This window comes from Hyperolius riggenbachi, chromosome 10, assembly GCF_040937935.1.
Source record: "Hyperolius riggenbachi isolate aHypRig1 chromosome 10, aHypRig1.pri, whole genome shotgun sequence".
In the NCBI taxonomy this organism is placed as follows: domain Eukaryota; kingdom Metazoa; phylum Chordata; class Amphibia; order Anura; family Hyperoliidae; genus Hyperolius; species Hyperolius riggenbachi.
The window spans coordinates 283,066,414-283,090,084 of record NC_090655.1 but is presented as its reverse complement, the minus strand read 5'-3'; the positions used below and the strand labels follow the sequence as shown (position 1 = coordinate 283,090,084).

Below are 23,671 nucleotides of genomic sequence, written 5' to 3'. Positions count from 1 at the left end.
ACTGCTGACAGGTCCCCCCATGAGTACAGTCAGTGCTCCTGAAAGGTTTAGTGGTTCTAACATTGTATGTCTCTGGTTTTATCGTTTGTGATACTAGTATGCCAAAGCTGTAATAAATTCCATTTCATACATGAGGTCACTGCAAGAGGCTTCGTGAGAATATCATTGGGAGAGACAGCTAATTTCAGCTCAATGCTAAACCAATGATTTGCACGCTGCCATAGGCCATAATGCAAACTACAGCTACAGCAGCTCAAGTTAGCAAAAAGATGAGGTAATTCCCCTGCTGGCAAACTACATATCTCCGCGAATTGCTGCAAAAATTTGGCTAGAGCAGAGCGAGTTATTTTTTGGCTGCACCCTACGCCCAAACTCACCTGCGCTAATTTTCTTTGGTATCTTGGGTGTGAAATACTTAATTTTCAAGCAAAACATTTCCCACACTCAGCACATGCTTAGGAATTCTCACCAGTGTGAGATCTCTCATGTCTGACAAGCTCTAATTTCAGTGCAAAGCATTTCCCACACTCAGGACATGAATAGGGCTTCTCACCAGTGTGAAGTCTCTCATGTCTGACAAGATGAGATTTCCGTGAAAAACATTTCCCACACTCAACACATGAATAGGGCTTCTCACCAGTATGAGATCTCTCATGAGTAACAAGGTGTGATTTATGCACAAAACATTTCCCACACTCAGCACATGAATAGGGCTTCTCTCCAGTGTGAAGTCTCTCATGTCTGGCAAGATGTGATATCTGAACAAAACATTTCCCACACTCAGCACATGAGTAGGGCTTCTCTCCAGTGTGAAGTCTCTCATGTCTGGCAAGATGTGCTATCTGAAAAAAACATTTCCCACACTCAGCACATGAATAGGGCTTCTCTCCAGTGTGAGATCTCTCATGTATAACAAGATGCGATTTATGTACAAAACATTTCCCACACTCAGCACATGAATAGGGCTTCTCACCAGTGTGAAACCTCTCATGTCTAATAAGCTTTGATTTATATACAAAACATTTTCCACACTCAGCACATGAATATCGCTTCTCACCAGTGTGAAATCTCTCATGTCTAATAAGCTTTGATTTATATACAAAACATTTCCCACACTCAACACAAGAATAGGCCTTCCCTCCAGAGTGAAGTCTCTCATGTCTGGCAAGATGTGATATCTGAACAAAACATTTCCCACACTCATCACATGAATAGGGCTTTTCTCCAGTGTGAAGTCTCTCATGTCTGGCAAGATGTGATATCTGAACAAAACATTTCCCACACTCAGCACATGAATAAGGCTTCTCACCAGTATGAGATCTCTCATGTACGACAAGCTTTGATTTATATACGAAACATTTCCCACACGTGGAACAAGAATGAGACCCTCCAGCAGGGGGAGAGCTGTGCTGGGTATGAGGCCCCTCGGGGTTAGACAGGTGAGGGGGGTCTGGGGGAATATTTGGGGTAACCAGGATATCTGCAGGAGGCTCTTGTCCAGTGACATCATCATTCATTGTACAGTCTATGGATACAGAGAGACAAGTCTCTGAGAGGTTCCTGATGCCGGGACTCCGCCCTGCAAATAGAGAAACATCATCACTTTCTGTTAGAGAGTTCTGAGGGGAGGAACAATTATCATTAGAGATGGTCAGTGAGCTGCTGATAATTCCAAGTTGATGCAAAGATGATGCAGATTCCAAATGGACCGGATACAGCAGCTGCATAACTTTGCATATCGTTAGCATACAATTTGCTCTGAGTTATTTGCATACTACTGACCATCACTAGTCATCCTGACAGAGAACTGAAGAAGGTTGTGCTCACTGCAGGCGGCCAATCACATGACTTTTCATTGCATGAAAATGCTATGTGTCTTGGAATTCAGCCAATCCAATGCATGTCTTGACAAATCTGATTATCTGCATACAATTTGCATTACATTCCTATACAAGTTAGACTTATTTGCATCTCATTGACCCTCACTGTGACCAATCTGTGTACAGTAACGTACAGTGACCATTATCAGCTTATTACAGGCCAGTAACACTAAGTCACCCCTACTGTGACCAATCTGTGTACAGTACTGTACAGTGACCATTATCAGCTCATTACAGGCCAGTAACACTAAGTCACCGCTACTGTGACCAATCTGTGTACAGTAATGTACAGTGACCATTATCAGCTTATTACAGGCCGGTAACACTAAGTCACCCCTACTGTGTCCAATCTGTGTACAGTAATGTACAGTGACCATTATCTGCTTATTACAGGCCGGTAACACTAAGTCACCCCTACTGTGACCAATCTGTGTACAGTAATGTACAGTGACCATTATCAGCTTATTACAGGCCAGTAACACTAAAGTACCCCTACTGTGACCAATCTGTGTACAGTAATGTACAGTGACCATTATCAGCTTATTACAGGCCAGTAACACTAAAGTACCCCTACTGTGACCAATCTGTGTACAGTAATGTACAGTGACCATTATCAGCTTATTACAGGCCGGTAACACTAAGTCACCCCTACTGTGACCAATCTGTGTACAGTAATGTACAGTGACCATTATCAGCTTATTACAGGCCGGTAACACTAAGTCACCCCTACTGTGACCAATCTGTGTACAGTAATGTACAGTGACCATTATCTGCTTATTACAGGCCGGTAACACTAAGTCACCCCTACTGTGACCAATCTGTGTACAGTAATGTACAGTGACCATTATCAGCTTATTACAGGCCGGTAACACTAAGTCACCCCTACTGTGACCAATCTGTGTACAGTACTGTACAGTGACCATTATCAGCTTATTACAGGCCAGTAACACTAAGTCACCCCTACTGTGACCAATCTGTGTACAGTAATGTACAGTGAACATCAGCAGCTTATTACAGGCTGGTAACACTAAGTCACCCCTACTGTGACCAATCTGTGTACAGTAATGTACAGAGACCATTATCAGCTTATTACAGGCTAGTAACACTAAGTCACCCCTACTGTGACCAATCTGTGTACAGTAATGTACATTGACCATTATCCGCTTATTACAGGCCGGTAACACTAAGTCACCCCTACTGTGACCAATCTGTGTACAGTAATGTACAGTGACCATTATAAGCTTATTACAGGTTGGTAACACTAAGTCACCCCTACTGTGACCAATCTGTGTACAGTAATGTACAGTGACCATTATCAGCTTATTACAGGCCAGTAACACTAAGTCACCCCTACTGTGACCAATCTGTGTACAGTAATGTACAGTGACCATTATCAGCTTATTACAGGCCAGTAACACTAAGTCACCCCTACTGCGACCAATCTGTGTACAGTAATGTACAGTGACCATTATCTGCTTATTACAAGCCGGTAAAACTAAGTCACCACTACTGTGACCAATCTGTGTACAGTAATGTACAGTGACCATTATCAGCTTATTACAGGCCAGTAACACTAAGTCACCCCTACTGTGACCAATCTGTGTACAGTAATGTACAGTGACCATTATCAGCTTATTACATGCCGGTAACACTAAGTCACCCCTACTGTAACCAATCTGTGTACAGTAATGTACAGTGACCATTATCAGCTTATTACAGGCTGGTAACACTAAGTCACCCCTAATGTGACCAATCTGTGTACAGTAATGTACAGTGACCATTATCAGCTTATTACAGGCTGGTAACACTAAGTCACCCCTACTGTGACCAATCTGTGTACAGTAATGTACAGAGACCATTATCAGCTTATTACAGGCTGGTAACACTAAGTCACCCCTACTGTGACCAATCTGTGTACAGTAATGTACAGTGACCATTATAAGCTTATTACAGGTTGGTAACACTAAGTCACCCCTACTGTGACCAATCTGTGTACAGTAATGTACAGTGACTATTATCAGCTTATTACAGGCCAGTAACACTAAGTCACCCCTACTGTGACCAATCTGTGTACAGTAATGTACAGTGACTATTATCAGCTTATTACAGGCCAGTAACACTAAGTCACCCCCTACTGTGACCAATCTGTGTACAGTAATGTACAGTGACTATTATCAGCTTATTACAGGCCAGTAACACTAAGTCACCCCTACTGTGACCAAACTGTGTACAGTAATGTACAGTGACCATTATCAGCTTATTACAGGCTGGTAACACTAAGTCACCCCTACTGTGACCAATCTGTGTACAGTAATGTACAGTGACCATTATAAGCTTATTACAGGTTGGTAACACTAAGTCACCCCTACTGTGACCAATCTGTGTACAGTAATGTACAGTGACCATTATCAGCTTATTACAGGCCTGTAACACTATTTCACCTCTACTGTGACCAATCTGTGTACAGTAATGTACAGTGACCATTATCAGCTTATTACAGGCCGGTAACACTAATCACCTCCTACTGTGACCAATCTGTGTACAGTAATGTACAGTGACCATTATCAGCTTATTACAGGCTGGTAACACTAAGTCACCCCTACTGTGGCCAATCTACGTACAGTAATGTACAGTGACCATTATCAGCTTATTACAGGCCAGTAACACTAAGTCACCCCTACTGTGCCCAATCTGTGTAAACACACTATGTACACAGGGAATGTGAGAAGTAATAGGGGTGTGATGTGTGTAATGTGACTGCACAGTGTGCCTGTAATGAGGTATAAACACACTATGTACACAGGGAATGTGAGGAGTAATAGGGGTGTGATGTGTAATGTGACTGCACAGTGTGCCTGTAATGAGGTATAAACACACTATGTACACAGGGAATGTGAGAGGTAATAGGGGTGTGATGTGTAATGTGACTGCACTGTGTGCCTGTAATGAGGTATAAACACACTATGTACACAGGGATGTGAGAAGTAATAGGGGTGTGATGTGTAATGTGACTGAACAGTGTGCCTGTAATGAGATATAAACACACTATGTACACAGGGGAATGTGAGGAGTAATAGGGGTGTGATGTGTGTAATGTGACTGCACAGTGTGCCTGTAATGAGGTATAAACACACTATGTACACAGGGAATGTGAGGAGTAATAGGGGTGTGATGTGTGTAATGTGACTGCACAGCGTGCCTGTAATGAGGTATAAGCACACTATGTACACAGGGAATGTGAGAAGTAATAGGGGTGTGATGTGTGTAATGTGACAGCACAGTGTGCCTGTAATGAGGTATAAACACACTATGTACACAGGGAATGTGAGAAGTAATAGGGGTGTGATGTGTAATGTGACTGCACAGTGTTCCTGTAATGAGGTATAAACACACTATGTACACAGGGAATGTGAGAAGTAATAGGGGTGTGATGTGTGTAATGTGACTGCACAGTGTGCCTGTAATGAGGTGTAAACACACTATGTACACAGGGAATGTGAGACGTAATAGGGGTGTGATGTGTGTAATGTGACTGCACAGCGTACCTGTAATGAGGTATAACACACTATGTACACAGGGAATGTGAGGAGTAATAGAGGTGTGATGTGTGTAATGTGACTGCACAGTGTGCCTGTAATGCGGTGTAAACACACTATGTACACAGGGAATGTGAGAAGTAATAGGGGTGTGATGTGTGTAATGTGGCTGCACAGTGTGCCTGTAATGGGGTATAAACACACTATGTACACAGGGAATGTGAGGAGTAATAGGGGTGTGATGTGTGTAATGTGACTGCACAGTGTGCCTGTAATGAGGTATAAACACACTATGTACACAGGGAATGTGAGGAGTAATAGGGGTGTGATGTGTGTAATGTGACTGCACAGTGTGCATGTAATGAGGTATAAACACACTATGTACACAGGGAATGTGAGAAGTAATAGGGGTGTGATGTGTGTAATGTGACTGCACAGTGTGCCTGTAATATGGTATAAACACACTATGTACACAGGGAATGTGAGAGGTAATAGGGGTGTGATGTGTGTAATGTGACTGCACAGCGTACCTGTAATGAGGTATAACACACTATGTACACAGGGAATGTGAGGAGTAATAGAGGTGTGATGTGTGTAATGTGACTGCACAGTGTGCCTGTAATGCGGTGTAAACACACTATGTACACAGGGAATGTGAGAAGTAATAGGGGTGTGATGTGTGTAATGTGGCTGCACAGTGTGCCTGTAATGGGGTATAAACACACTATGTACACAGGGAATGTGAGGAGTAATAGGGGTGTGATGTGTGTAATGTGGCTGCACAGTGTGCCTGTAATGAGGTATAAACACACTATGTACACAGGGAATGTGAGGAGTAATAGGGGTGTGATGTGTGTAATGTGACTGCACAGTGTGCCTGTAATGAGGTATAAACACACTATGTACACAGGGAATGTGAGGAGTAATAGGGGTGTGATGTGTGTAATGTGACTGCACAGTGTGCATGTAATGAGGTATAAACACACTATGTACACAGGGAATGTGAGAAGTAATAGGGGTGTGATGTGTGTAATGTGACTGCACAGTGTGCCTGTAATATGGTATAAACACACTATGTACACAGGGAATGTGAGAGGTAATAGGGGTGTGATGTGTGTAATGTGACTGCACAGTGTGCCGGTAATGTGGTAGAAACACACTATGTACACAGGGAATGTGAGAAGTAATAGGGGTGTGATGTGTGTAATGTGGCTGCACAGTGTGCCTGTAATGGGGTATAAACACACTATGTACACAGGGAATGTGAGAAGTAATAGGGGAGTGATGTGTGTAATGTGACTGCACAGTGTGCCTGTAATGAGGTAGAAACACACTATGTACACAGGGAATGTGAGAAGTAATAGTGGTGTGATGTGTGTAATGTGGCTGCACAGTGTAACTGTAATGAGGTATAAACACTAGAGGTGTAGCGAACGGTTCGCCGGCGAACGGTTCGCCGGCGAACGGTTCCAGGCGAACTTCGGGGGTTCGCGTTCGCCTGCACCAGGCGAACTTTTGCAGAAGTTCGATTCGCCCCATAATGCACTATGAGGGTCAACTTTGACCCTCTGCATCACAGTCAGCAGGCACATTGTAGCCATTCAGGCTACACTAAGCCCTGGAGACCCACCCCGCCCCCTTATATAAGGCAGCCTCCGGTGGCCATTACAGTCACTCGTCTGCCTGCTATTAGACAGACTAGGGAGAGCTGCTGCAGACTTGTTCTTCTAGAGACAGATTAGTTAGGTTCTTGGCTGCTTAGCTTGCTCCTGGCTGATTGTTATTGCTTCTATAGCACCCAGCAACAGCTCTTGTCAGAGCTCATCCTGTACTTTTTTTTTCTGTGTGTCAAACTGACACTTTTGTTGCATGCACAGCATTGCTAATTGATAGTGTGTGTGCCACTGCCAGCAGCCCAGCACATTCAGTGACTACCTGTGTGTGTGACAGGGAGCTGCACATTGTACTACCCAGTACTGCATATACCCCAGTACCTGTTGTGTTTACTTAACCCACCTCATCACTGCATATACCTAGCTTTGTGTTGAGTGAACCCAGCTCACTGCATCTAAATACCTGTTGTGTTGAGTGAGAACTGTTAATGTCATAGCTGTATGTTAATCCAAGTTTCATAGATATGCACTTAATAGATATAAGGTGACACTAATGTTTAATAAGGCCAATGTATCCCAGATAATAATAATTCCTTTTTTTGTATAGCGCCTTTCTCCTGTCGGACTCAAAGCGCTTGCGAGGCAGCCACTAGAGCGCACTCAGTAGGCAGTAGCAGTGTTAGGGAGTCTTGCCCAATGAACTCCTTACTGAATAGGTGCTGGCTTACTGAGTAGGAAGAGCCAGGATTTGAACCCAGGACGCCTACATCAGAGGCAGAGCCCTTAACCATTACACTATCCAGCCACTGCTGTGATGAATAGAGTTACCCTTTAACATTAGACTCAGATTCTTTTATTGCTGACATGCTTTAGCCAAGAGCTAGTACTGTGTGAGTTTCTTATCTTTCAGGAATGTATAACAGACATGCTGCGCCTGGCACTGCAAACCTTCCACTGGAGGATGTTTCAAGTCTCGCAAGCTAAGACCTTGGAAGTATCCATGTGAGAATAGTCTACGTGCTGGAGATCATACCAGGTGCAATGCTGTGGGAAATCTCCACCCTTCTGTTTGAAGAAGAAAAAACTCTCAGAGACATGCATTATTATTGGACAAGTAAAATTACATCATGCATACGTACTTTGGGGTATAAGAACTATTGCACAGCGGAAGTAAAGCCAGAAACCTTAAACTGCCTTAATCCTTTTACTAGGCTTACTTGGTTTCCCGCATGTATACATGTGACATTTTTGAATAAAGCCATATCTTGTTTTTCTTTTCATCTCCTGACGTATTTTTGAAATCTTGGTGTATTGGTAAGTAAGTGACTTCCACATTATGGTCCTTCGAAGCGGGATCGATTCTGTTCTGCCTGGGGTATGTCTCTGAAATATGGGGGTGATGATCCCAGTCATCCCAACACAATAAGTCCTCCAGGGTAAAAAATTCCCTGTAAAAAGAGGCAAATTCTCAGAGTGGTATACCCAGACGGGACGGAACTCGAATCCAAAAACCAGGATTTCAGGAGATGCTTTGAAGAGCAGAGGGCTTTACTTTTTTTGGTGTGTTTGTGTGTGAATGTGTGGCCGGCCACGGATTGAGCGGATTACATTGATTGTCAACGCTGAGAGCTATCAAGGTGCATCAAAAAAGTAAGTAGATATTTGATTTTATTCAAGTACTGCATGACAATTGGGTTAGCTGGGGATACCTGTGATCTGTAAAAAAGCTGACAATTTTACCAATTGTCAGTCGTGGTATCTGCGAGGTGGAATAGATCCTCAGTGACCGGATGAGGAGAAACAGCGGATACCACGCAATAGCCACAGGGCAAAAGTAATCCAGGGCTCATAGTGCAAGCCGAATTTAATCCAGGGCTACCATAGCCGGGTTGGATTCAGGGCTTAAGTGCAAGCCGGATAATAGCCGTGGTTATCATCACTGATTTGCTAGGCTGGGTAGTAATTCTCGCAAAGCGCGCCCGAGTTACAGCGGCATTCAGTGAAGCGTACTATTCAGCAAGTCGGCCCCAGCACAGTATCGGTACACTGGGGGGCAGCGGCGGCTGAGCAGTTATATCATAGGAAACAGATCACAGGTACCCCGGAATAGAATTGTCAGGCAGGATGGGGCAAAATGCAACTAAAGCTCAACTTCTTCGTGCAACAGATGATGAACTTCTCATGCACCGTAAAGACCCCCGCTTGACAGAGAAATGCGAGGTCTGGCATGAGATGTTCAAATTCCCGGGCCATTTGCACCCAAAACAATGCAGGGCATTGATAAAGGCTATAGAGGAGAGAAGTAAAGGGAAATTGACTTTGCAGAATAAATATGGTTTGCAATTGGCGAGAGAATGGCGAGATGGAGCTGACAAGCGTAAGAGGGAACTGTGTTCCTTTTATTTTGGAAAGAAAGCGAGTGATTTGGAGGGTTAATATGGTCACAGTGCGACTGCGCAGGATGTTGAGAGTGAGAGTGAAAGTGGAGATGTGCTTGGAGCTGAGGCTGGAGCAGCACAAAGGCTGAGGCAGAGATCCCAATCCCCTCAGCGGGCTCCAGATCATAAGTCAGGACATCCAGCCCGCTCCTCAAGTACAGGAAACATCAGTGAGCCCACAAAGTCCAAATCTGTTAATAGACAAACTGAGGTGACAACGTCTGATAGACAGTTGCGGGAACGAAGAACCTCAGGAGCCCGAGGCAGAGCACCCTCAGCCTCGGGCATCAAACAGGCGGTTGATCAGTTAGCTGTGACAACGGGAGATCTGAGAGTAAGTGCAAATAGTGAAGAACAGCCATCTCAGACCCCGCCGAATTATACTAACATTTACCCACCGCTTCCACACCCTCAACTTCCTTCCTATAATCCAGGTGCCATCTTTATGCACCCGATGGCAGCCATGTCACAGCTCCCGGGTTCTGCCCTATTACCTTACCCATCTCCCACCACATTGCGACAGCCAGCAGTGACCATTTCAGTGCCTACTGAAAAGTGCAACCCTGAACCCGCAATGCAAATGCCTATGATAGAGCTCCCAAACGGAGCAGGGCAAACCATACATGTTTACAGACCCTGGACAGAGGACGACATGTTGAATGCAATTAAGACTATACCTAGCCCGAGAGAGGATGTGGTTGAATGTGTTAAACAACTGACTGAGTTGAGGCGGAGTTTTAAGCTGACTGCCACTGAATGTGAGAGAGTTGTGAGAAGAGTCTGTGGTACTGGATGGGTTAACATCGAGGGTAATTGGAGTGCATGGGGGCCTGGACGACTTGCGACTGACCCGCCAGTGGAGTTGGATTGGGAGAGCACAACCTTAACCACCAGGTGGGATGAATTGATCCAACGAATGATAACATTTTATAAGATCACCCCAGATTTTACCAAGCTTTCTACGATTTCCCAGAAAGCAAACGAAAGTGTGGATGATCTGGTTGCACGGGTCATGGATGCTTTTGAAAAATACAGTGGGTTGCAGAAACCTGCAGTGCTTGATGGCACTACACAATGGGAACAACAGCTCAAAGCACAGATTGATAGGGCTTTAAAGGAAGAATTACAGTGGACAATCCATAAACATTTGATTACATGGCGTACGTGCAGTGTGACAGAGTTTTTGGAGTATGCCAGGCATGCGGAGAAAATTCTGATAGAAAAAAAAGAAGCAGGGACAGAAGAGACATCCTGCTGCGGCAGCCTCCTATTCCTTGTCCGCCTATAACCAGGGCATGGGAGAGGAGGGTGCATACAGCGGAGATGTCTCGCGTCCCCGTCCCCGTAGATTTGTGCGTGACTATGCAGGAAAACGAGAAAGAGGGGAATGTTTCATTTGTGGAAAGCGGGATCACATTGCACGAGACTGCCCAGAGAATACGGCCAATCAAACCAAGCAACCAACCCAGTCTGCATGACTAGGCAGGGAAGAGTTGAGCCGTGACACTATTGTGATTGAGATTGATTATGCTGACACAAAAAAGCCTGAAATCCTCTTGTCTGTATCGAGTGTTAGAATCAAGTTTTTGGTTGACACTGGTGCATGTAGGTCTGTCCTTGGGACTGGTTTAAATATCCCATGGGAAAGGTTGGGTACAGTTGTAACACAAAATGCCGGTGGTGGGTTTGAAGTGTCCCCAACCACTAAACCGTTGCAGGTTTTAGATGAAAAGTCAGGCAGAGCTGTGTTTTGCAGTTTCATAATTTCTGCAAGGTGCCCAATTAATCTGTGTGGCAGAGACTTGATTGGTGATTTAAAGTTGACAATTGCTCCCGGTCCAGAGTCACTGCAGATCCATCGTGCTCCTATGGCAGAAGCACCTGACGTGCATTGGTACGGTATTATTCTGCCAAATTCACTCCTGAACTGGATGCAGCAGGATGCCGGTCCAGCTGATACATTTCAGGAGGTAGTATGTGTGGCACACGTCACCACACATTACATAGCAAATGGATGCAGGGATTTGGACTATGAGCAACAGTATCCGATGAGGAGAAAAGTCTGTGTAGAGATTACCGGACTATGGGAAAATGCAGAAGGTTATGTTCTGTATGAGGTTTCAATCCCAGGCTGGGACAGTGTTGAGACAGACGGCATCCTGCAGGATGAGCTGTTTGCTGTCCCGAACTCCGCCCCTCATGCTTCACTGTACAAACCGCAGTGGGGACGTTGGGACACGGCCGGGATTCTATTGAACAAGTGGAAAGAAGGAAGTGGTGAGGGCATTTACTGCCCACGCCACCTTCAGACCACGGGAATGCTGATACACCTGACTAAACGACCTGAAGAAGCTGACAATGTTGACTTTGCAGATGCGTCCTGACATGAGTTGTCCAGTGTCCCAGACAAGCTGTGGGCACAATCTGACACTGACGTGGGTCTGATAAAAAAAACTCAGAGGAGGTCATTGTAGTTGCTAAAGGTGCGTACCGGCCTTATAAAAAACAGTATCCACTTAAACCTGACATGGTTGCCGGCATTGAGCCCATCATATTTGGTTTCCTAGAGAAGGGTGTGCTCATACCTTGTGACTCCTCCCCCTGTAACACGCCCATTTTTCCCCTGGCCAAGCCAAACTCAACAGAATACCGCCTAGTTCATGATCTTAAAGCGGTAAATGAAGCAATTGTGCCGCGAGCTCCAGTGGTTCCAGATCCCAACACCATTCTGAATGAGATCACCCCAAGCTGTCAAATTTTCAGCATAGTCGATTTAAAAAAGATGCTTTTTATTCTATAAAACTACATCCTGACAGCAGATTTTGGTTCGCTTTTACATTTAAAGGGAAAAGGTACACGTACTCGAGACTCCCGCAGGGATACTGTGAAAGTCCGGCGATCTTTTCACAAGAGATAAATAGGTCTCTAGAATCTTTTCCTGTCCCTGATGATTGCAGACTCCTCATTTATGTCGATGATTAGTGTATAGGTGCTCCAGATGAGAAGAGGTGTCTGCAACTCACAGTGCAACTGCTCTGTTTCTTAGCAGAACAGGGCCACAAGGCCTCACGTAAAAAACTGCAGTTTTGTCAGCCCACAGTTAAATATTTAGGACAACTCATTTCAGGTGCAGGACGTACTATTGAGGATACGCGGGTACGAGCTATCCAAGATATACCAAAACCTGTGACAAAGAAAGACATGATGACGTTCCTTGGCACCCTTAACTACTGCAGGGCCTGGATTATCCATTGCTCAGCACTGGTTAAGCCTTTGTTCAATGCCATCCACACTGACCCAATGGCAATGACTGACAAAGTCACCTGGACAGATGACTTGACTATGGCATTTCAGAGGTGTAAGTCTGCGCTGCAAGATCCCCTGGTTTTAGCCTTCCCTGATTACACGAAGGTTTTTAAACTGTATGTTGATTGCAAAGATAAATGCATGACAGCTGTGATGACACAAACTTGGGGAGACAAACAGAGGCCGCTAGGTTTTTATTCTAAGCCTTTGGATCAGGTTGCATGTGCCTTGCCGTCTTGTATCTAAGCTGTTATCCACTAGAGGTTCTTGTTCCCCACGCAGTGCATGCTCTTTTGTTGCAGGATAAAATGACGTTACTAACTCCTGCCCGTCACTTGTATTGCACTGCCACTTTGCTGGGTCAGCCTCACCTTACAGTGAAACGCTGTACCACACTCAACCCAGCAACTTTACTCCCGACCCCGCTGCAGAGGGTGATGAGCCTCAGCATGATTGTGTCACAGAGTCACAAAAGGTCTTTCTACCCAGAGAAGACCTGAAGTCCGAACCAATACCCGGAAGTACACTCGTCTTTGTCGATGGCTCTGCCTCCAAAGATGCCTTAGGAGTGAACAGAGTGAGATATGCTGTTGTTACCCTGGATACTGTTTTGGAGTCTGGTCCCTTACCAATCTCCTACTCTGCACAAGCTGCAGAGATTCATGCACTCACTCGAGCCTGTGCGTTGCACGAGGGTGAAGTTCTCACTGTTTACACTGACAGCCAGTATTCGTTCTCTTCTTGTCATACCTACGCTGCACAGTGGAGGAACCGAGGCATGTTAACTGTGGCTGGGAAACCAGTCCGCCATAAAGACTTATTGCAACAGCTCCTTGATAGTGTACTGCTGCCCTCGCAGGTAGCTGTGGTAAAATGCATGGCACACATGCGTGATGACTCTGACGTTACCCGTGGCAACAATCTTGCAGATGCTGAGGCGAAATTGGCGGCACAGCGCCCTCTCCCAATTTCTGAGCCATCCCATCCCTTCTGCCCACCACAGCTGCCGCCTTCCCTTCACTCCCTGACACAGATCCCCCTCTGCCAGCAGCCCCCCCCCCCCCCCCTCTCATCATTCCATTCTCTGCAGCGATCACCACTGATCTCTTAGTGGAATTCCAGAGCAATGCACCAGCAGCTGAAAAGTCTCAGTGGCAAAGAGCACATGCAACAGTTAATGATAGCGGCCTCCTCTGTGTCAATGATGCCTTATGCCTTCCCAGACTTCTGTACAGATTATTGGCTCTTGTGTTACATGGGGTCACCCATGTCTCAACGGGTGGTATGATGGCTACAGCAACCAAATATTTTTACTGTCCGGGCATAAGCACCTTTTTTAAGAAGTTTGTCTCACAATGCACTGTATGTGCCCAGCAAAACACAGTAAAGGGATTAAAGCCACCTATTGGTAAAACACCTACACCACATTACCCCTTTCATACCATTGCACTGGATTAAATTGAACTCACCCCTGCAGAGGGAAAGAAATATGCTCTAGTGCTGCTAGATATATTCTCGGGGTGGGTGGAAGTCTTTCCCACTGCAAAAGCTGATGCACTCACAGTTGCAAAAGCGCTGACAAGAGATATTATTCCGAGATGGGGCATACCAGAAAAAATCATCAGTGACAATGGTAGCCATTTTGTGAATGATATCATTAAACAGTTGACAGTTACTTTGTGCATAAACGTTAGACACCATTGTAGTTATCACACACAGTCAGCAGGAGATGTGGAAAGAACAAATGGTACAATTAAAAGAAAACATTGGAACACCCCACGGTGGGAGGGTCCTTACCAGGTGTTGCTGGCCACACCCACAGCGGTCAGAGTAGCCGAAAAAAGTTCGTGGATACATTTAACTCACTGCAAAAGGGCACCCATTCCCGGTTCAGGGACAGAATAGACAGCATCCTGTGACGGGAGGTGTAAGCTCCTGGGCCCTGGAGTGTGAGGAACATTTGCCTGAGCTCCAGTCAAGACAACGTCACAGCGGGTGGAGGGAATATTAGAGATTTTCCTCTATTCAAAGCGGGCACAAGCCCTGAACAGGATGATTGGGGAGCTAGATTAGGGAGAGTTGGGGCCCGTTTAATTCTCAGAGTTTTCTTAAAAAAAAAAAAAATGGGGATCTTGGATACAGGATACTTTAACACTCCAAGTGGAAAGGGAGTCATTATTGCTATGCTTTTTATTGGGACATTGTGGATAGTGTTAGAAGCCCTAGAGCATTTCCAAACACCTCCTTCAGCCTTTCCACAAACTGATAATGTAACTCACAACCGACCAAGGGTTAAACGGGATGCCATAAATATAGGACTGATGCAAAAAGGACAGGTTGCTGTAACAAGAGAACACCAGAACTTAGTGTTCTGGTATAACTCTTCACAAGTACAAGTGGCGACTTACACCTTTGACTACTGCCAGGTTGTGCAACGTTGTAATTGGCACTGCAGCCTTTATGAAAAAGGACAATTTTTCATTTGCGTGACTGATGACCATTGGGGGTATGAATGTAGTTCTTGGAAAGCAGCTGCCTGGAACACAGGTACTGACTGGGGATACAGACCTGATCCTGCCATGACACGGATTGACTGAAATGGGGTGCCCCTTCGCTCAAGGATGACCTTAACAACAGCTGGGGGAGTCTGTATGCCTGGAAAACTAATAGATAGTTCCCAGCGCCTGACCCTGAATATAGAAAACCCAAGCCCTGGAGATGCAGGAACGTATGTGATAGGCATGCATGTCCCAGGGTATACAGGGGGGCCTCTGGGGAAGTTTTCGCTCAGGGACATGTACAAAAACCCTGAGTTTAAAGTCATGGAGCATGAGGATCAGGAACCATGGGTACAGGCCCTGGCTAACCCTACATTTGAGGAGACCATTGCCATGGAGACAGGATATAAATATACTAACATGTGGCTTGAATGGATGAGGTACACAGCCAAACAAAACAATATGTCAGATTGTTATGTATGTGCAGGAGCAAGGCCACACCTTGGCACTGTGCCACTTCCCCTTCCAGAAGGGGGTGAGACATGTTTTCTGTCACTCTATAGGAGTAAGGGTCAAACCCCGGCCACAACAGATCCACTCTGTAAAATGTGGATAGACCGATACCCATTGAAGGAAGGTACCCCTGATCAAATTGACCACTCAGCAACTGTGTACAAGGGAAACTATACCTGTTATAACAGTACGAATTCAGGTGGAGTAGATGTGGGTGAATTTCCCCCTGGTTACTGTGCTGTAATGAAACAAGCAGACCCTTTCCTACTATTTCATCAGACACACTCCCTTGGTGATATCTACTGGTTGTGCGGTGATCTTAAATTACGTCCTAGATTGCCACCAGTATGGAAAGGTCACTGTGCACTGGCCAAACTCATTATGCCCACACATATGTTTAGAGAAAGTGACCAAGATTTTGAAAAGGAAGCCCACAAGATCTTTAAGAGAGAACTTAGAGGTAACCTGGACCCACATGTCTTTTTGGATGCAATAGGTGTCCCCAGAGGGGTTCCAGATGAATTTAAGGCCAGAAACCCGGTGTGGGCAGGGTTTGAGTCTATGATTCCACAGATCACCATTAATAAAAACGTGGAGTGGATAAACTACATATATTACAATCATCAAAGATTTGTGAATTTCACGCGTGATGCTCGGCAGGGCATAGTTAATGAGTTAGGCCCAAACTCCAAAATGACATTTCAGAACAGAATGAGTCTGGACATGATGCTTGCTGAGAAAGGAGGAGTTTGCAAATTTCTGGGACTGGGCGGGGCCTGCTGTACCTACATTCCCAGTGAAACTGGCCCTGATGGACGGGTGACAGAAGCTTTGAGGAAACTGACTGACCTATCAGACGAGTTAAAAAGAAACTCTGGTGTATCAGATTCCTTTACAAAATGGTTCAATGACTGGTTTGGAGACTGGAAGGGTTTCCTAAAAAATGTTGGTACCATGATACTTATTGTGATACGCATGTTCAGTTTTTTGGCTTGCTGTGTCATACCCCTGGCCAGGAAATACGTGGGAAGTTTCATAAAGCAGAAAACTGATGCAGCCATGTTTTCATTCCAACATGAAGAATACAATGACAGTGAGGAGGAGGACAGCTTTATGGGGAAGCACAAATTCCCAAAAATTGACTTCTCAGTTGTGTAGATTGTTTGATAGCGGATAAGATAGTATACTAGAAGCATTAGGCGTCATATAAATACATATATATATTTTGCAATGCTACAAGGCTACAAAGAAAGCAACTGCTAGCTTCCATTATATAAGAAGTGTTTCAAGTCTATGTAGTAGAACCCTTTGCCACCTTATACATATATATGTGCAACAGGGGGGTATGTTAATGTCAGAGCTGTATGTTAATCCAAGTTTCATAGATATGCACTTAATAGATATAAGGTGACACTAATGTTTAATAAGGCCAATGTATCCCAGATGAATAGAGTTACCCTTTAACATTAGACTCAGATTCTTTTATTGCTGACATGCTTTAGCCAAGAACTAGTACTGTGTGAATTTCTTATCTTTCAGGAATGTATAACAGACATGCTGCGCCTGGCACTGCAAACCTTCCACCGGAGGATGTTTCAAGTCCTGCAAGCTAAGACCTTGGAAGTATCCATGTGAGAATAGACTACGTGCTGGAGATCATACCAGGTGCAATGCTGTGGGAAATCTCCACCCTTCTGTTTGAAGAAGAAAAAACTCTCAGAGACATGCATTATTATTGGACAAGTAAAATTACATCATGCATACCTACTTTGGGGTATAAGAACTATTGCACAGCGGAAGTAAAGCCAGAAACCTTAAACTGCCTTAATCCTTTTACTAGGCTTACTTAGTTTCCCGCATGTATACATGTGACATTTTTGAATAAAGCCATATCTTGTTTTTCTTTTCATCTCCTGACGTATTTTTGAAATCTTGGTGTATTGGTAAGTAAGTGACTTCCACAGAACCCACCTGGCCACCTCACTGCATCTAACTACCGGTTGTGTTGAGTGAGAACCCACCTCACTGCATCTTAAGTACCTTCACTGTTCAGTGAACCCAGCTCACTGCATCTAACTACCCAGTACCTGTTGTGTATACTTAACCCACCTCATCACTGCATATACCTAGCGTTGTGTTGAGTGAACCCAGCTCACTGCATCTAAATACCTGTTGGGTTGAGTGAGAACCCACCTGGCCACCTCACTGCATCTAACTACCGGTTGTGTTGAGTGAGAACCCACCTCACTGCATCTTAAGTACCTTCACTGTTCAGTGGACACAGCTCACTGCATCTGAGAAGAGAAGTCGCCTAAGTCACGACAGTGTTCAGTACCTCACCTTTATCAAGATGAATGAGGAATGGATCCCGGAAGGCTACTGCACGACCGAAGACTAAGTCAGTCCCCACACACAGCATCTCTGCCTGCAGGCCGCTTGACTGCCTTCTCCGCCACCACCAACAGGGTCCAGGACTCTAGGCGGATTCCAGAATTTTTAAGGCCGCTGCTAGCAGCGGCCGCTACACTAATTTTTCTGGTGCGTGTACATGCCTGCCTAATTTTTCTGGCTGCACTGCGGGCGGCTGCAACAACAAAACAAAAGGCATGTACATGTGCCCATCCCCCTTCATGATCATTACCTTGCCGCGGTTAAGGGGCTTGCGCATCACAATGAAGCAATGACCACCGGCTATTTGAGTGTCTCGGGTGGGGGTGGCACACAAAAGATAATAAGGTCGTTGCTTCATTGTGGTCAGACCAAATTTGATCAGCTGGACAGTCACTGTTGTTCTATCATTGAGCTACCACAGCCCGGCGACCATATGGGCTTGAAAAACGCCACGGCCTACACTCTGGCCACGGTGCACACCAGTCCAGTACGGCCGTCACGTTACACAGTGAGTTTGGTGTGTCAGTGTGTAGCAGAACTCTAATTACACTCCCTGATTGATGTATACACATGCAAGACGTTTTAAAGCACTTTAGGCCTGCAATTTAGCATTCAATGTGATTTCTGCCCTTAAAATGCTACTTTGCGTCAAATCCAGATTTTTTCCCCGGGACTTTGGGCATGTATCCCACTCCGCCATGCCCCCCTCCAGGTGTTAGACCCCTTGAAACATCTTTTCCATCACTTTTGTGGCCAGCATAATTTTTTCTATTTTTGAAAGTTCGCATCCCCATTGAAGTCTATTGCGGTTTGCGAACTTTTGCGCGAACCGAACATTCCGCGCAAGTTCGCAAACCGAAAATCGGAGGTTCGCGACATCTCTAATAAGCACACTATGTACACAGGGAATGTGAGAAGTAATAGGGGTGTGATGTGTAATGTGGCTGCACAGTGTGCCTGTAATGAGGTATAAACACACTATGTACACAGGGAATGTGAGAAGTAATAGGGGTGTGATGTGTAATGTGACTGCACAGTGTGCCTGTAATGAGGTATAAACACACTATGTACACAGGGAATGTGAGAAGTAATAGGGGTGTGATGTGTGTAATTTGACTGCACAGTGTGCCTGTAATGAGGTATAAACACACTATGTACACAGGGAATGTGAGGAGTAATAGGGGTGTGATGTGTAATGTGACTGCAAGGTGTACCAGTAATGAGGTATAAACACACTATGTACACAGGGAATGTGAGAAGTAATAGGGGTGTGATGTGTGTAATGTGACTGCACAGTGTGTCTGTAATGTGGTATAAACACACTATGTACACAGGGAATGTGAGAAGTAATAGGGATGTGATGTGTAATGTGACTGCACAGTGTGCCTGTAATGAGGTATAAACACACTATGTACACAGGGAATGTGAGAAGTAATAGGGATGTGATGTGTGTAATGTGACTGCACAGTGTGCCTGTAATGAGGTATAAACACACTATGTACACAGGGAATGTGAGAAGTAATAGGGATGTGATGTGTGTAATGTGACTGCACAGTGTGCCTGTAATGAGGTATAAACACACTATGTACACAGGGAATGTGAGAAGTAATAGGGGTGTGATGTGTAATGTGACTGCACAGTGTGCCTGTAATGAGGTATAAACACACTATGTACACAGGGGAATGTGAGAAGTAATAGGGGTGTGATGTGTGTAATGTGACTGCACAGTGTGCCTGTAATGAGGTATAAACACACTATGTACACAGGGAATGTGAGAAGTAATAAGGGTGTGATGTGTGTAATGTGACTGCACACTGTGCCTGTAATGAGGTAAAAACACACTATGTACACAGGGAATGTGAGAAGTAATAGGGATGTGATGTGTAATGTGACTGCACAGTGTGCCTGTAATGAGGTATAAACACACTATGTACACAGGGAATGTGAGAAGTAATAGGGATGTGATGTGTGTAATGTGACTGCACAGTGTGCCTGTAATGAGGTATAAACACACTATGTACACAGGGAATGTGAGAAGTAATAGGGATGTGATGTGTAATGTGACTGCACAGTGTGCCTGTAATGAGGTATAAACACACTATGTACACAGGGAATGTGAGAAGTAATAGGGATGTGATGTGTAATGTGACTGCACAGTGTGCCTGTAATGAGGTATAAACACACTATGTACACAGGGAATGTGAGAAGTAATAGGGATGTGATGTGTGTAATGTGACTGCACAGTGTGCCTGTAATGAGGTATAAACACACTATGTACACAGGGAATGTGAGAAGTAATAGGGATGTGATGTGTAATGTGACTGCACAGTGTGCCTGTAATGAGGTATAAACACACTATGTACACAGGGAATGTGAGAAGTAATAGGGATGTGATGTGTAATGTGACTGCACAGTGTGCCTGTAATGAGGTATAAACACACTATGTACACAGGGAATGTGAGAAGTAATAGGGATGTGATGTGTGTAATGTGACTGCACAGTGTGCCTGTAATGAGGTATAAACACACTATGTACACAGGGAATGTGAGAAGTAATAGGGATGTGATGTGTAATGTGACTGCACAGTGTGCCTGTAATGAGGTATAAACACACTATGTACACAGGGAATGTGAGAAGTAATAGGGATGTGATGTGTAATGTGACTGCACAGTGTGCCTGTAATGAGGTATAAACACACTATGTACACAGGGAATGTGAGAAGTAATAGGGATGTGATGTGTTTAATGTGACTGCACAGTGTGCCTGTAATGAGGTATAAACACACTATGTACACAGGGAATGTGAGAAGTAATAGGGATGTGATGTGTGTAATGTGACTGCACAGTGTGTCTGTAATGAGGTATAAACACACTATGTACACAGGGAATGTGAAGTAATAGGGATGTGATGTGTAATGTGACTGCACAGTGTGTCTGTAATGAGGTATAAACACACTGTACACAGGGAATGTGAGGAGTAATAGGGGTGTGATGTGTGTAATGTGACTGCACAGTGTGCCTGTAATGAGGTATAAACACACTATGTGCACAGGGAATGTGAGAAGTAATAGGGATGTGATGTGTAATGTGACTGCACAGTGTGCCTGTAATGAGGTATAAACACACTATGTACACAGGGAATGTGAGAAGTAATAGGGATGTGATGTGTGTAATGTGACTGCACAGTGGGCCTGTAATGAGGTATTAACACACTATGTACACAGGGAATGTGAGAAGTAATAGGGGTGTGATGTGTGTAATGTGACTGCACAGTGTGCCTGTAATGAGGTATAAACACAATTTAGTGAGTGACTCTCATAGTTGGAAAGTCCTCACCTGATCTGCATTGTATTTCTTCTGTGAGATGTATCAGGATGCTTCTTATGCATCCCCCCTCCACAGAACAGGGTAATCCAAAGCAATCAGGTTATGTGTACTGTTAGTAAGTTGTCACCAAATACTATCAAGACTTATGGATTAAGATGTAAAAAATGTAACATGAGGAGTTAGGATCATATCACCTTATATGGCAAGTCTGTGAGCAGTGAAACAGTCGTAATAACTAAGAAGACATTCAGTATTTAATTTTGATTACTCACCTGTTTTACCCTCTGTAAGAGCCTCTTCCTCTTTAATTGTCCTCATGTCACCCTTCTCCATAGACTGCTGATCACTCCTCACATACGTCTCTTCTTCCTCTTTACATGTCCTCATCATGTCACCCTCCTCCATAGACTGCTGATCACACCTCACATATGTCTTCTCTTCCTCCTTTTTTATTGTCCCCATCAAGCCACCCTCCACCATAGACTGCTGATCACTCCTCACATACGTCTCTTCTTCCTCTTTACTTGTCCTCATCGTGTCTCCCTCCTCCATAGACTGCTGATCACTCCTCACATACGTCTCTTCTTCCTCTTTACTTGTCCTCATCGTGTCACCCTCCTCCACAGACTGCTGATCACTCCTCACATACATCTCTTGTTCTTCCACTTTAATTGTCCCCATCATGTCTCCCTCCTCCATAGACAGCTGATCACTCCTCACATACTTCTCCTCTTCTTCCTCTTTACTTGTCCTCATCATGTCTCCCTCCTCCATACACTGCTGATCACTCCTCTCTTGTTCTTTGAGCTCAGATCTCAGTTCTGAAAAGGATAACAGATTATAGCTGTAAGATACCAGCAGTAGTAAACAGAGCACAGAAAAGAACATACTTTGCTAGGGGTGATGATAATGTCTCCTGCACAGTCCCCTCTTCCATGGTCAAGAAAAAAAATATATATATCCAGGCACATCACCTCAAGATAGCACCAGGGATGAGCTTCAAATGAAATCTGAATGAGTTTAATTTGGATTTCATACTGCTAATTAGTGCAGCTGATGAGGCGGGTGAGGGGGTAAAATACCTGGCCTCCGTCCTCTTTAAATCTTCCCACGTCGCGTCTGACGCCACTTTAACGTGACTACCTCACTTCCTCCTTCCAGGTTAAAGGAGGAAGCGTAGTAGTCACATGACGCGGCTTGGAACGCAGCGTAAGATGCGTCTTAGGAAGAATTAAAGAAGACGGCTGCAGTGTAAGTTTAACCCCCCTCACACGCCCCGTAAACTGCACTAATTAGGAGGATGAAATATGAATGAAACTCATTCAGATTTCATTCGAAGCTGATCCCTGGTTAGGACATTTAAATAAGTTATTAAGGAAAAGGGATGTGCTAAAGGGGGTGTGGCCAGAAAAATAGCAAAAAACAATTAACCCTTTGCACACTCACATGCAAATTTTCAAACAAATGCAGTCATTTAAATCAATCATCCAGGCACCACGGCTATCCCTACAGCTAAGTTAAAATCAATGGTTTTAGTTACAAAAGAATGCATTCCCTTGCGTTGTCACCTACACTGCGCAGAACTATCCAGGAAAACGTAGGTGTCCTAAGTCTGGCCCTGTAACATGCATAGTGCAGACATGCAAACACTCACTGCATGAAACCTATCTAGGGATTAGGAGCACACATCCTGACGTCCTCTCCTGGGACAGATAGTGCATCATATCAATAGCACAAGGGACGCGGTTTTTTTGTGTGAAAAATGGGCGTGGCCATGACATTGGATGGAAAATTGGTGAAAAATGGCCATGACATTGTATGGGCGGAGCTAACGTAATGATGTTACAGCGAGGCATAAGAAAGCAGTGTTTCCTCCATGATGTGGTGAAACGAGGATTCGCATCACGGGTGTGCAGAAACTGTGTGATGCTATTAATTAGTATACCCGCCGTAACCCCAAAGCAGCAAATATAGCCAACTATGACCATTAAATAATAAATGCAGCAACAGTTACCCCAGACACCAGAAAGTAAACGCACTGTGGGCAACATTTCAGCAGAAAATCACGCAATGTGGGCAACATTTCAGCACAAAGTCATGCAGTGGGCAACATTTTAGTAGAAAATAAACACAGCGGGCCACATTTCACATAAAATTATCGCAGTAGGCC

General features: G+C 44.6%; 1 protein-coding gene across 1 annotated transcript; it reads right to left on the bottom strand.

The window, feature by feature from the left end:
* On the bottom strand, nt 1-21,984 carry LOC137535530 (zinc finger protein 300-like). Its single transcript, XM_068257370.1, has 2 exons — nt 21,774-21,984; nt 1-1,579 (listed from the first exon to the last, which is right to left on the bottom strand). The coding sequence occupies exons 1-2, from the start codon at nt 21,979-21,981 to the stop codon at nt 456-458; spliced, it is 1,332 nt and encodes a 443-aa protein (XP_068113471.1). The 5' UTR covers nt 21,982-21,984; the 3' UTR covers nt 1-455.
* Between the last annotated feature and the right edge of the window lie 1,687 nt (nt 21,985-23,671).